The sequence below is a fragment of the Lacerta agilis genome, chromosome 15 (assembly GCF_009819535.1).
Source record: "Lacerta agilis isolate rLacAgi1 chromosome 15, rLacAgi1.pri, whole genome shotgun sequence".
Classification (NCBI taxonomy): Eukaryota; Metazoa; Chordata; class Lepidosauria; order Squamata; family Lacertidae; genus Lacerta; species Lacerta agilis.
The window spans coordinates 20919428-20934948 of record NC_046326.1 but is presented as its reverse complement, the minus strand read 5'-3'; the positions used below and the strand labels follow the sequence as shown (position 1 = coordinate 20934948).

General features: G+C 46.6%; 1 protein-coding gene across 3 annotated transcripts in view; it reads right to left on the bottom strand.

The window, feature by feature from the left end:
- POU2F3 (POU class 2 homeobox 3) overlaps positions 1–15521 on the bottom strand; it is an 86119-nt gene that overhangs the window by 7887 nt on the left and 62711 nt on the right. For all 3 annotated transcript variants that reach the window (XM_033172374.1, XM_033172376.1, XM_033172377.1), the window contains 7 exons: positions 15231–15335; positions 14118–14220; positions 8208–8290; positions 4142–4324; positions 2868–3009; positions 1853–1989; positions 699–860 (listed from right to left, as the gene is read on the bottom strand). In XM_033172374.1, coding sequence (XP_033028265.1) covers positions 699–860; positions 1853–1989; positions 2868–3009; positions 4142–4324; positions 8208–8290; positions 14118–14220; positions 15231–15335 — 915 coding nt within the window. The remainder of the gene's footprint in view (positions 1–698; positions 861–1852; positions 1990–2867; positions 3010–4141; positions 4325–8207; positions 8291–14117; positions 14221–15230; positions 15336–15521) is intronic.

Below are 15521 nucleotides of genomic sequence, written 5' to 3'. Positions count from 1 at the left end.
TCAGACTAGACTCAAGTTAGTTAATGACATATCCTCAACTGTCCTGTTTTAACTGGGATATCCTGGATCACAGAAGCTAAGATTTGGATCCTGGAATGACGAGCAACAGAGCACCTTCTGAGATCGCTTTGACATTGCCAGGGACGCACCCTTCTGGGAAGCTGTGTTGGCTGTCTCAAAGGGATGCACCAAAGTGCCTTGGTGGGTCTTGCAGAGGGGGAGAAGGCAGCCTTGCCAAGGCAGCCTTGGCCTTGCAGTGGTGGCAGCAGTGAGCTGGCAAAGGTAAGGTGGTGGGTGGCGGGTGGCAGTGGTGAGCCGAGTCAGCCCAGGCATGCTTGTGGGTGGTGCTGGTGGGTCAAGGAAGCATGGGTGGGTGAGGGGTGGAGGCAGGGGCAGCCTGATGTGTGGGTGTGTCCTGGATTTGGGACTGACAATGTTGGAGCATATGTAATGAACCTAAGTTAGTCATGTCCATTAATTTCAGTGGGCCACTGGCAGTAGGACTAGCACTGGGCACAACAACAATTCTTGGGCACAAAGTGAGAGCTCCACCACCTAAATTTGCCATGGGGTATCTGTGTATAAATTAGCACATGCCAATTTGCAAGAAATGTGTGTTATGGACTTCTGCCTCGAGTCCTTTAACTATCTAGCAATGCCCACTGGTGGCCATACCCCTTTGGCGCAGGAGCTCTTACCAGTCTGGAGTTGTAGAGGGGTGATTTGATAGGGGAGGGCATCGGGCAGCTGATGCGCTTCTCTTTCTGGCGCCGGTTGCAGAACCAAACCCGGACCACTTCCTTCTCCATGGACAACTGTTCTGCAATCATGGAGATCTCCTCTGAGCTGGGCTTGGGGTTCTGAAGAGAAAAAGGCTGTGATAAGCAACACCATCCACAGTGGTAAGGGACACTTTATTTCTTCCTATATACATAGAATGGTAAGGCTGTCATCATGTTGCAGCTCACAGGGCTGCCTGATAGCAGCAGTTCACTGGGTGGCTTGACCTGCAGTGATCTGGGGCTGTCTCAATCCTCCACTCCCCTGAATCGGCCCAATTTAGTTCAGGACTTGGACTGGTCGAATTCTGCGCACAGCCCTACATCATATAGTGTTGCAAGCACCTAATTTCTGTGTGGTGAGAGACTCCAGGGGTTCCTGCACTTAGAGTTCAGTTTCCTGGGAATGAAGGTCTATGGAGACTGTGGTATCTTTAGAACATATGGATTTATTTACACACGTTGATGACTTGAACATAGGATGAAAGGGCTAACAGCATTTACACTCCATCAGAACTTGTCTTCCTTTTAGGTTTCTAGGGCAGCCAAATGCCACATCTTTGGGTCCAGCCTCTGGGTCTCCAGCTTCCAGCATCAGCAAAAAAACTGTCTCTCACACAGCACCCCTTGTCCCTTTGTTCTCCCCTCCTAGGCTGACATGGCATCCAGCAAGGAGAGGTGGGAAAATGCCCCCCATTTGTCTCTATGGCAACAGAGCAACCTCTTCGGACATGCAAATGGAAGTACTTAACTGGCTAGCCAATACCATTACCTTAACAAAGGAACTGGTTTGGTTGGTTCAGCAGCCTCCCCTACTAGATTCTTAACCTCACTGTGTACAGGATCACAAGCCTGGAAGGAATCCATGCATGTCATCTAGACTGACCCCCCCCCCATCCTATAACACTATTTTAGGATGGAGGAAAACCTAGAAGGACCAGTGGGGTGAAGTGATGGAAGGCAACCCTTCTTGCTTCTCATCACTTGCCTTGTCAAACCTCCAGCCTTATATACCTCCCCATATTATGCTCAACGGCTAACAGCAGCAAGTGGATTGTTATTGTTTCTCTTACATCTTGGAACCGTTTCTCCAGCGTGGAGCGAATGTTGGTCTCGATGCTGGTGCGTTTCTTTCTCTTGCGACCAAACATCTCGCTCACAGATGGGTAGGAACTGGGTGTGCTGATGGAAGAATCCAAAGGGGAAGCTTCTACGGAGCAGGGAGCAAGGAGATAGGCAAACCATTTAATTCAAAGCAGATATATTGATGTGTGCAAGGATTATGCCAGAAAACTGACAATTTGCTTCACTGGCTGATGCTGCTAGGAATTGGAGTCACAGGTTCACCAGCTTTGACCTCAGGTCTCCTCCCCCAATCTGGTGGCTTCCAGATATCTTGGACTGCAACTCCTATAAGCACCAGCCACAAGACTGTTAACAAAGGTTGGGCTGAGTTTCCCACCATGCCCCACAGAGAGTGTGGTGTAGTGGTTAGAGTGTTGGACTAGGACCCAGGAGACCTGGGTTCAAATCTCCACTCAGCCAGGAAGCTCAGTGGGTGATCTTGGGCCATTCACTGCCTCTCAGCCTAGCCTACCTCACAGGTCTGTTGTGAGGATACAGTAGAGAGGGGGAGAAGTATATTCACCACCTTGCGCTCTTTGGATAAAAGGTGGGCTATATAAAAAAATATTTTCAGACACCCCTCTTTCTGTTTTTGTTCTGCGACACCTCCAAACTGAAGCAGAGTTCTGTTGACCTTGTAAGCTGGTGTCTTACTTTGCAATTTTCTGGTTGGATCCTACTTTATTCTCTCCCTCTTGGGAGACTATCGCACCCTGGTGTATGATTCATGAGGGATCCTGTTTTCTTCAAGCACAGCATCAATTTATTCCCTACAATCCTCCCAGAGTCCCAAAATCTGAGAGGGGAGGAGGAATAGCTCTCCATCCCTCAACCCATGCTGAAACAGTAAAGCTAGCAAGATCAGGAAATATTTTTTTTTCTTTTTTCTTCAAGCAAACCTGCAAGAAATGGGTGCTCATTCAAATGCCTGCTTGCAGAAGAAGAACTGAAACACCAGCCTACCTGCATCGCTCAGCCACTTCTCCAGCAGTGGTTTCAGCTTGCACATATTCTTGAAGCTCAGATTGAGGGCCTCAAAGCGGGAAATGGTGGTTTGGCTGAAGTCATTCCCATAGAGCTTCCCCATGGCCAGCCCCACATCGCCCTGCAGGAGGCAGAAGAGGTCAGGAAAGGGAAAAGGCACAAGAGGAATCATAGACTTGTACAGCTGCAAGGGACCCAAAGCATCATCTAGTCCAACCCCGGGGCAGGAGTCGCAGCTAAAGAAAACCCCAACAGCCCTGGGGCAGTTCTGCAGTAGGGGAGCTCCCTCCTCGCAGAGGCGGGCCTGGCATCTTTGCTAAACAGCTTCCCGCAAATGCTGAAGATGTTCCTCTTTGACACCTGAGATGTGTGTTTTCAGGGCCTGCCCTATTCCTGCAATTGTAAACTGTTTTTAATTATGAACTTTAAGTTGTTGTAAGCTGCCCTGGGACCTGCTGACAAAGGGCAGGTAATACATTTAACAGAATGACAACAACCATCTAATCATACCCAACTTAAGAATACTACTACTGATAACACAATGATAAGAAAAAAACAGGATCTTCTTCTTATTGAAAACACCCCCAACACAGAACAGGTTTTGGAGGACTGGTAGAGAACCAGAAGTTTCTGGATTCCAGCTCCCTTCAGCCCCAGCCAGCATGCCCAATGGCTAGAGGTGATAGAAGTTGCAGCCTATTAATAGATAGCATGAATGAATGAATATGTGTGATTTGTTTTGTTCAATTTTCTTTCTGATGTATTATGGTTATGTGTGTGTGTGTGATGTTTGCTTTGTTGAACATTGTTTTTAATGTATGAATGTTATAATTCTCAATAAAGATTTATTTTTAAACTTTAAAAAAAAGAAGTTGCAGCCTCAAAACATCTGGAGGGCCACAAGTTTTCCACTTCTGAGTTAAAACAAGCAGGCATAACCAGCGTTCGCAAAGGATTTAACCAGACAGTAAGGATTAAAGTATCAGCACTCGTTTTTTCTTCTATGGCAGTGTTGGACTCTAACTTCCATCAGATCTGGACAGTGGTCAGGGATGATTGGAGCTCTGGTTCAACCATACCAAGAGGGCATTCCACAGTGGGGCACTACCACAGAGGAGGCCCTGCCCCTCTCTGCTGCATGAAATACCTTCCCCAGTGAAGGTTCTCAGAGAAGAGCATCAGCTGAAGGTCTCAAGGCCCAGGCAAGGTGGCCTTGAGACAAGCCTTTAGAGTTTGAAGGAGACCGTCCTCACCTGAGTGAACCCAAGTTTGATTCGCCTCTGTTTGAAAGTCTTGGCAAATTTCTCGAGCTCCTCTAGATCATTGGCTTCGTCCGTTGCCACTGAGGACGGCAAGTGTTTGCTCACTTGTAAGTGCTGAGGGACTTCCAGGTGGGGCTCCAACGACGATCCGGGGTGCCCAGGACGTCCCACCGCCTGTTAAAACAGACACATTGTGCCATCATTACTGGGAGAAAAAGAACCTACAAAAGCACTCCCCAGGAAAGATGTTTAGTAGGGTATAAGCTACAGGTCAGATGACATATCCACAAAACATCAAAAACATCATGGGATGTGCTGAAGGTTTGAGTGCACCCCCTGACTAATTCACTGGCCAGAGATAGTGGCCAGAAGCAGTGTTGGATGGTTGGGGGTTGCCATTTTGATTCCCTGCATTGTCCCATAGTGGTGCTACACCAGGGGTATTGTGGGAAATTAAAATGGCTGCCCTCCTCAGAGCACTGGGCCAGAAAAAATGAAAACAATAGGGGTTCAGGGCAGATAGTAGTAGCGATGGTGTCATTTGTCCAATGATGTTGGGGACAATTGCTGACCCTGAAATTCCTACATTACAGGGGGTTGGACTAGATGACTCTCGGGGTCCCTTCCAACTCTACAATTCTATGACTCCACTCACCAAATTGTGTTTTTTTTTGTGGGCTGTAGACATTTGCATCCTGCCTCTCAATTAAAGTGTCCAAAGTGGCTGGTACAATACAAATTCTTTGCCAAAACAACCCCATAGAAAACCATCAATATGAACAACACATTGATCAATACAAATAAAATACCCATCGGAAACTAAGGCCTCACTATACACTATACAGTACATTTAAAGTAGAATCCTACCCCTTTAAACAGCCATGGCTTTCCCCCAAAGAATTCTGGGGAATGTAGTTTGTTAAAGATGCTGGGAATTGTGGCTCTGTAAACTACAGTTCCCAGGATTCTTTGAGGGAACCCATGTGCTTTAAATGTGTGTCAAATGTGCTTTAAATGTATAGTATGGGTGTGACCTGAAAGCCAATCAAGACACATCCAGAATAATCACAGGGCATTACCCTCCCTGTTGGGACTATACCAGTTCAGATTGCTGGTTGGGTGCTGCTGGGGGAATCCTACAAATGTGGGGGAAACATTTGTAGTAGTTAGAAATATAGCATGCAAGGACGATAAATGCTCTAGCTCAGCCCTTGCCCCGATGTGCCAGCTTCCTCCACAAAGGAAGTCTTATACAAGGGGGAAGACTCAAATATATGATCCTCCAACAGGTTGTAAGCAGGGATTTTCTTATCCTACATTCATTGCAACAATGACTAATCAAATTTAGTTGTTTTTATTCCTAATTACACTCGGTGTGGCCTAGAGGGCTGATCGGGCTGATCCAGCAAGATTGCTTGTATAATTTAGGATGAGCAGAAACCCACACATCTGAAGATGACATAAGAGGCCTGAGTGTTATGGCGACAGTTTCCTCTCATCCATCATTCTAGGTGTCTCCTGGTGGTAGAGGGAGTGTCCCAGGATCAGACACTATGGGACTTGATGCTTTATGTTGGCGGTGGTGGTTGATAGGCCTTTCCAAAACCCGCTTCCTCTTCAGTTTTCAGACACTTTGCTTGTGATTCTGCCTCCCTCTTTTCATTAGAAGTTTTAAAGCACAAGAAGAGTCTGCTGGATGAGGCCAGTGGCTCATCTAGTCAAGCATTCCTGTCCTCAAAGGGGCTGACCAGATGCCTGCGGGGAAACCGTAACCTTTCCTCATAGGCAGAGGCTGGTTGGCTACCTATCAGGGTTCCTAGGTAGGTAGCTTTCCTGCTTTGACCAGGAGGTTGGATGAGATGACTTCAGAGGCCTCTAGGATTCCATGCATGCTGCCTTTAGGCTGAGTAACCTAGGGGTGACCAAACTATGTTCCACAGCCCTAAGCTTTGTGGATCATTTCAGTGGGCAGCCACAGGGAGCTCTTCAACATCCCGAGGAATAGCGGAAAAGAGAACTTACTCAGATTAAACCAAATTTGACTGTGGGTAGGAAGAAGTCCTTCCCACCCTCCTCCCCTCCTTCGTATTGGACTTGGCTCAATGCGAGCACAACTGTGGAGTCAAATTCCCACGGTCCTTCCCAACGGAATATTTCCATCTGGTTCCAAATTCAGTTCTCCAGGATGTTTAGTGTTAAAATTGTGGCTGCGTGCGAAATTCAAGACAAGGGGGACTTCATAGTACTGAAAATTCAGCCATTTTTTTGAGCACTTTTGGAATGTCCAGAGATAATTGCCGGTATGCACCAGATTTCAAGGAGTGCTCCCACTGAGCTTTGGGGTTCCTAGGCTAGATACTGAATTAGAGCAGAAATGAATTTGTTTGCAAAACAGCACATCAGTTTCTCTTTGGGCACTGAAAGTTCTTCAAACATTTCCCGAATGCTCAAATATTTGCTGAATGTTTGAAATCTGTTATTCAATCAATATAAGTTTATTGTTCTATCTAGCCAAAGGTCATTACAAACCACACAGCGACAGTACCAATAGAACAATACAGATTATACAAATCTGTTATTTGATACCATATGTTTGATTTTCAATTCTTGAAATTTGATTTGTCAGGATCTGATAGTTGACATGCAATGGGATATAGTATTTCACCATATCTTACAGTAGGCAGTGGAATTTAAAAGCTGACATGCACTGGGATGTAGTATGTGACAATATGTGTAGCTGTCGTGCAACAGTTTTCATATTTGGCAATGTGGCTAATGATGTTGACAGCCAGCAGCTGATGGGGTTGTACATTTGATGTCTGGCAAAGTGACCCCCAACCCCCAAAGCAGCTTAATTTTAAGATCAAATGGCACATTCCAAATTTCAGTTCCTATGTTGGATGTTTTGAAAATCTGAGAATACTGGCTTCGGCTCAACAGTGAATTTAATTCAACTGAGTTAACTAAATGTCGGAATACGCTACACGGATCCGCTATGGGGTCCACATTTATTTGTTTGTTTGATGAGGTTTTCAGGAACTACTTTTGGTATTGCTACGCGCAAAAGCGAAAGCGAAAGTAAGAATGAATGGTTTGGTTCACCAATGAGATTAATCCGCCTTTATTTTATAGTTCCGGTCATGTTCAAAGTTATTAATGAGCGTTAAACTTGCTTCCCGCCTTTTTGGAGGGCAGCAACAGTGATTTTATTGGTTGAGGCATTGATCATGATGTCACGTTTGTTCCTAAATAAAAGGCTGAGGCTCCCCGCTTAGGCACGTTCAGTTTGGGTTAGTCAGCCACGTTCTTCTTTAGTTGGGTTTTAGTTGAAGTCAAGTTTAGTTTAAGGGATTAGGAGCGGGCTGGATGGGTTGGATGGGTTTTTCTTTTAGTTAGAGTTAGATCGCGGAAGATCATTCGGTTTAGCCTTAGTTAGGTTCCTTTTAGGTTTAGCCTAGGGCTAGGCTTGCGGAAGATATTTCGGTTTTAGTTTTATTTAGCTAGCCTCGCGGAAGATTGGGCGCGCAGGGACTTTAAGCTTAGGAGAACTTAGCTTAGGGGACGAGCCTACGCGGGTTCTGCCGAAGCCACTAAAGATACAACCGGTGTCTGTCTTCCTTTGGGGTAAAAAAGGGGGAGTAAAAGGTTTAAAGTAAAAATTTTAATTTCCTTAAGTTGGTCCGTCTATTCAGAGTCAGGGTATATTCTATTTCTCGAGGCAACATTTCATTTAGAAGGCAACTAAGAACTCATGCACCTTCGGAGTCATCAATTGGCTTACTCAGCTTCCTTCGGATTGTGAGACTTGGCCGGCGCCCGTGCCCAAAAGCACGTGGAACGCTGGCCGCTTTCCCCGCAACTGGTACCTCGTGCATGAGCAGTCCAAGTTTGTGCACGAGGAGCTCCAGCACCCAAACCCCGACAACTAAACCAAATTAATCCAATCAAAATATATTCCTGCATTGCAGGGGGTTGGACTAGATGATCCTCAGGGTCCCTTCCAACTCTACAACACTGTGGTTTCTATGAGCTAAACACCCAGCTAAGCGGCTGTTACCTGAGACGTCAAGCTGTGCCCATGTTGGGGAAGGAGGATCCCACTCTGCTGCTGAGGAAAGGACAGGAGATTTGGTTGCAGAGCTGGAAGAGAAAGGGGAAAAAAGTGTGAGAAGCTTTGTCTCTGCCTGATGATTTTCAGGAAGGAAGGGAGGAAGGAAGAAGCAGGCCCGGTCCACTGAGGAAGAAGGGTGAGGAGCAGGGCTGGATTTAGGTTTGATGAGGCCCTAAGTTACTGAAGGTAATGGGGTCCTTTATATATTCAGCTGCCCTTTGTCAACAACAAATTGTCACTGTTTTTTGTGTTGAATATGGTAATTCATGGACCTAATAGGTATCTAAAGCCATTTGCACATAACAAATAGGAGCCTACACAACACAAAACACTGTTGCTGTATGTAGGTTTTATTTTATTTGTTTTTTATCTTATATTCTGGACATGAACATCCAGGTTTTTTTTCTTTAAATTTTTTTGGGCCCCCAAGAGTGTGTGACCCTAAGCTATACCTTGTTTAGCTTATTTGTAAGTCTGGCACTGGGGAGGAGCCTGCCTTGAGCAGCGGAAGCCCTAGAAGCGGTGCCTGCCTCACCTCCGCTATTTGCTTGCGGCCTCCACTGCCTACCCTGTTGCCCTGTTGCACGAGATCTCACAAGACTTCGGTGAGATCTTGCAAGATCTCGCTGGAAGTTGGCCGCAGCCGCTGGTGTTTTGTGGGCACCACTGGGCAACGCAGGTAAGGGTGGTGCGGTGACAGGGGTGAGTGAAATGGGGCGTGCCACCCCTGAGAATAAGGATGGGGAAGAGCTTTGGCTCACTGCTAGAGCATCTGCTTTGCACGCAGGTTCAATCCCTGCCATCTCCAGGTTGGACTGGGAATCTCCCCTGCTTGGAAACCTGGGGAAAAGTGTGGAGTTGAGTGTTGATTTCTCCTAATATACCCACTTTTGTATCCCCAACACAAGGCATTTTTGAAGGCTATTGTTACCAATATACATTTCGATGAAGACATTACTCCAGTATATACATTTTAATTCATATTATGTAGCTGGAGAAGTGTATCTGCAAAATCCGGAGGACAGCAAACTTCGAAGGGTGCTTGCGTTTCCATTTGTGCATTGCGTCAGAAAGTGCAGTTTAGTGCAGTCTGCTTATAAAGGCAAAGGGAATCAAACTTCTCCTCCATCTGTACCTTCAGATGTTGCTGAACTATAACTCCCACAACCCCTGACCATTGGGCCTTGCTGGCTAAGGCTGATGGGAGCTGTAGTCTAGCAACACCTAGAAGGGCTCCACTTTGTCTATCCTTGCCTTTGAGTGCTCAGAGCACCTCACAGACATCCTGTTGTAATCCTTAGAACAACACGGGAAGGCAAGCCAGCTCAGCAGTATAATTCCCATTTCGCAGACGCGTGGCTGAGGCTGTGAAATAGGAGCTTGCCTAAGGCCACCTAGGGATAATACAACCTTTCCAAAATGAGAGCGTATTCCACAATATGGTGCAATGTCACCAGAAATGAGATGCGCATGAGATTAATGACGTGCCCTCAAACAGACAAATTGGCAGCTGCCCTTCTTTCTTAGCATGGATTTCCAAACTGGGACTTAACTCCACTAGACAGGATGACATCTTAGCACCAGGGTGAAGACAGGCTGTGGGTGTTGGAGGAAGGAAAAAAAAAAGGAAGACTGTTGTGGCAGAACCTGGTTTCTCCCCACTCTGCAATTTGCATGACAGACATACACACCAAGAAATGAAATCTTGCTTTCGGTAGTGGCTGGGGCCCATTGGAGCAGGTAGGGTAGAAGGCAGGGAGGCAACCAGTAGGTGGCGCCAGAGCCAGTGACTAATTCCACTTTCCTCCTCCCTGCAGAGTTGTACATGGGCAACACAGAGACTAAGGAGGAGGGGGAGGAAGCTGGCAGGCAGAGCAAATGGTGGCTGGTTGGAGATGGGCTGAGGTTAGTGGGGCCCAGCCCCATTCCCCCTAGAGGAGTAGCCTCCGCTACTTCAGCCATCACTAGTCCTTCCCCTTCCTCCAATATTTCAGCCAGGCTGTTGCCCTTTGAACAACAGGTGTAGTCGATATTTTTTGTGTCCAAGTTGGTAGCTGCTGCATGCAGGTGTGGGCATCAGAAAGTAAGAAGCAGTATCCTGTTCTCGCAGTGGCAAGCCAGATGCTTGTGCGAAACCTGCAAGTGGGATTCGGGCACAAGAGGCCCCCCCCCCTGTGGTTTCTGGCAACTGGTATTTTGGAAGAATTGCTGCAACAATATGTGGAGGAATTGCACAGCCGTCATGGCTGGTAGCCGTTTATAGCCCTCTCCTCTGTGAATTGGTCTAATCCTCATTACAAACCACCCAGCAGGTGACCATCACTGCCTCTGGTGGGGAAAATGTCCACAAGCTGACTCTGTGAGGTATAGCTATCTGCATTCACAGGACTCCCACCTTAGACAACTTGTGGTGAATAGCTGAAGGGGGTTATTGGCTCCCCCTCCACCCAAATATTCAATCTGATGACCAACGAGGCGTTCTCTTTGCCTCCCCAGAAAATGGTCTTTTTGCCACCGCTACCAAAATTGGTACATTCTTGTGAGGCCAGCTCCAGAACTGTGGGTTAGCTGGCCGCATTGTAAAAGGTGCAATAGGTTTCTTTTTTTACCCATTCTCCTTACATCGTATTGGATGCCATTCCCTTGGTTCCCCTGTGCATATGGAAAGGCAGGTGAAAGAAAGCTCATCTCCACTCAGTGCACAATAGTTGGTGGGGACCTGGGCTGGTGGCAGCCTTTAGCAAAAGCTGAGGAGCGAGTTCCCATCAGAGATAAAGGTGGCGGACTCTCCTTAGTTGGAGGTTTCTCAACAGAGGTTGGGTGGTCATCTGACAAGGATTCTTTAGCAGCAAGTCCTACAGTGTGGTGTAGTGGTTAAGAGCGGTGGACTCGTAATCTGGGGAACCGGGTTCGCGTCTCCGCTCCTCCACATGCAGCTGCTGGGTGACCTTGGGCTAGTCACACTTCTCTGAAGTCTCTCAGCCCCACTCACCTCACAGAGTGTTTGTTGTGGGGGAGGAAGGGAAAGGAGAATGTTAGCCGCTCTGAGACTCCTTCGGGATATCAAATCCAAACTCTTCTACATTGCAATTCAAAGAGTTGGTGCTAACCTTTAAAGCCCTAAACGGTCTGAAGGCATCTGTTCAGGGAAGTTTTTAATGGTTGATGTTTTATTGTGTTTTTAATATTTTGTTGGGAGCTGCCCAGAGTGGCTGGGGCAGCCTAGTCAGATGGGCAGCATATTAATAATAATAATAATAATAATAATAATAATAATAATAATAATAATAATAATAGTTGCAGTTGCTTGGGCTAGATGACCTTTGGAGTCCCTTCCAACTCTACACTTCTGTGATTTTAGGAAGAAGTGTGACTGTGAGGAGAGCAGAGAAACTAAATCAGAGGTGTGTGAGATAGTCATATCTTGGGGGTGAGGAAATGGAGCCAGGATGGTTTTGGGTGCAGGTTGCTGAGTTCACCCATTGCTGAAAGTAGCCACTGAGGCGAGGGTGTGCTCCACTTATGTTACTGAGAACTGAGTCACTGCAAGAGTTCATCACTGTAACCCTCCTAATTTCCTGCCTCTCAGTCACTGCCTGCGTAATCCCGGCTATTTGCAGCTGTTTCACTACTTCAGCGGAATCATTGCTTCACCCTTTTACTCCCATGTGTCTCCGGAGTAGCAGAAAGGAAAACAAAGACCTGTCAGGTCCCACAGGGCAGGGGTTGGCCATTGTTTCATCTGCAACCAGGCACCTTGCAAATTAGGGGCACGCATGCAAATGTAATTAAAAGACGCACGCCACTGCAAGTGGGTCTTGCAGAACCCTACCAGACGGCGCTGGCGGAGACGTTTTAATGCCTTTGCAACATCCAGGGAGATAGGATCTAAATGAGGCAGACAAAAATTAGCCAAATGGCTTTGCCTGCTAGCTGCGGGATGGCAGGTCATTGGCCCACGGATAGGGATCATCTTCCCGAAACTCAGTTCATTCAACGGCAGCGGCAGCGGGGAGAGCTTGCGTACAAATAAAGATCTATCTCTTACTTACTTTCATTTACTTATTTCATACAATTTATGTGCCGCTTGATTGTAAAAAAACAAAACTTCAGTTTACAAGAAAACACTAAAACCATAAAATCAAGACAAAAATTAAACAAGAGTCTCTGTCCGCATGTGTTGGTTGTGGGGCAGGACAGGCTCATACAGAATGGTGCACATATAGTGGCTGAAATTTGTACATCCTTCGTCCATTTTGCCTAATCCCCAACAGGCTTTGGGGAATGTACATATCTCGACTGCATTTTGGACATTATCTGGGCAGTATGCACATTTTCCGGTCAGCATCCATAGTCTCTTAGAAACACGAGCCTCCCCCACCCCTATTTCTTGTTCAGAAGTGTGCAGTTTGCAATCCTTGAGCTGCTTCTGGCTGCCTCCCGCTTCTTGCATGGTCCACAACATGCCTCCACGGATCAGCCAAGAAGCAGATTCTTTATTAAATAAATAATATTTATTTATCTATCTATCCATCTAATTTATAGCCCACCCTTCCCTCCAAGGGAGCTCTTTCCTCTGCAGGCCAGCTCTGTTTAAACCATGTTCAGGTGTTACCCAGTTAGTTGAGCAGCACAAGAGGGAATGCAGGGAGAGGGACATCTTACACCTTCCCTCCCCCAATTCTGATTGAATCGCCTCCCCTTCTTCCATGGGGCCAATCACCAAGGGGATCACAGAAGGGATAGGACATTTAACCAGCTGAGGAAGAGTTACTCAGCAGGAGAAAGAGGGCAGGGAGAGAAGGAGTTTATTTAGTTAATCTATGGAACTCACTCCCACAGGAGGCAGGGATGACCACCAACTCGGGCGACTTTAAAAGGAGCTAGGACAAACTCATAGAGGCGGGGGCTATTGATGGCTACCCGTCATGATGGCTATGCTCTGCCTCTGCAGTTGGAGGCAATAATGATTCTGAATGGAATCTGATGGAAACTGCAGGAGAGGAAAGTGCTGTTGCACTCAGCTCCTGCTTGCGGGTTTCCCATTGGGGCATCTGGTTGGCCACTGTGAGAACAGGATGCTGGACTCGATGGGCCATTGGCCTGATCCAGCAGGCTCTTCTTATGCTGTTATATAAAATTAGGGTGAAAAGCCTCCAAAACTATTCTGCCATATTTCAGAAATTGAAAATCCAGACACATGGGTTGCCATACGTCCAGATTTTCCTGGACATTTGTCCCAATTTCCTCCTAGACACTGCTTCTGACTGCAGTATTCTGAGGGAAGTTCCAGGAAATTCCAGGTGTATGGCAACCCTGCCCCAAACATATCAATATCCTTGAAACATCTGCACGGCATTGCTTTTGACACCTGCTAATGACTTCGTTTGTTTGTTTAGAGAATCCTACCCAGGCTTGCCATTTTAACATGTAATGATAACATGAGCTTCTATTAATTTCGTACATTTCTAACGAGTGCTGGTTTTACATGTATTTCGATTAAACTTAGGTTAACTTGCTTTTAACGTTTACTTGTTATCAGCATTTCTTAATGACTATGATTAATGAATAGCAAATCCTTAATGAATTTTCTAGTCTGAGTAAACCGCTTAGAGGTTACAGATGATTAAGCAGTTTATAAATCTTGTTAAACAGTTCATATAAAGAAAGGAGTCGGCGTGATCAGTGGCTAGGGAATGATGACTGATTATTGAAAGGGGGAGGAAAGGGGGAACGTGGGGGGGGGGAGGCGGGAGAGAATGGAGAATAAAATGGAGTATCCAGAACAAAAGCACTTCACGCTGCAACATTTTGTTGCAGCTTCCACATATATACTTAGATGAATGTCCTCCTTACCTTGTTGTCCTGCTGGGCCCTGAGAAAGCAGGAAAAGGGGGACGGATTGCATGTGGCCTGGAACCTGCACGAGCTGTTGTAACGTGTGAAGAGAACTCATATCCTGGAGGAAAAGAAGAGCCAAAGTCGCAGTCAGTGGGACCTTTTCACCCAGTTCTGCATATGCTCCATTTCCCACCCCTCTCCATGTGCATCGCTACCATGATTGCTCTCCCTTCCTTGCTTTCCCCCAAAGTATACGACTGTCCAAGCATGCGCAAATATATCACCCGGTTTCTCATAGGTTGATGACTCGGCACTTGAGGGCCAAAGCCCACAATCTGTGGCTAGACTGAAACCAAAGACTTCAGGTGTTTTGAATGCTTCCCTCTCCCACAAATGTAGAACAACCTGAGCAGGAGAAGGGTAGACTCATCGCAATGTTAAAAGACCACCTCACAGGGTCCAAACAGGAGCTCTGCCTCTGGGAAGTTCACAAACAGGGGTTGAAAGCAATAGCTCTCTGCTCTCTCCAGCAAGTGCTATTAGAGATACGTTGCCCCTGAACATGGAGGTTCCACCGAGGCACCATGATAACAGCCATTGACAGACCTCCCCTCCTCTATGACTTTGCTTAATTCCCTTTTGAAGCCATCTGAGCTGGTGGCCGTCACAGCATCTTGTGGGAGTGAGTTCCTCAGATCAATTACACACAGAGAGAAGAAGCACTTCCCTTTGTCTGTCCTGAATCTCCAGCCATTCCATTTTATCAGATTGACCTTGGGTTCAGGAGTCTCTGAATCCACTTTCTCTATACCACGCCTCTACCATGACCCCCCCCCCCAAAGAAATTACCTCTCCTAACCCTAAACTAAAAGCCCTAAATGTTGTGGCCTTTCTTCTTAATAGGACCATGTGGCCAGTATTGTTTATAGTTTATTTATTCACAACCTGCAGCTCCACAAGGTCACAGATGGTCACCCATCCAAGCACGACCAGACCTCGACCTGCTTAGCTTCAACATTGGTGGTGCATCAAGTTCCTTCAGGCCACACCCCATAAGGGAATTCTTCGCTGGGTCTACAACTGCTTTTGTTCAACACTTGTCCTTATGATTCACCGAAAGTCTCTTACCCCAGCAATTTGCCCTCCAGGCATCATCGAGGGCCCTTGTACCAGGTGGCTCGATCTGGAGGGAATGGCGGTTTGCAAAGAGTCACCGAGGTCTTCTGTCTTAATCTGTGTGAGAGAGTAAAAGACAGCATTGTTGCAAAACCATTGCCAAGATCAAGAAGCTGGCAGGAGAAGAGGGAATGCTTGGGAGGCAGGTTTGGGGTGCAGAATTCAGGGAGCCTGTACCCCTCGTGACTTCAGTTGACTTGCCGTATAATTTATTTATTTATTAGTTATAAAAAAATATTGACA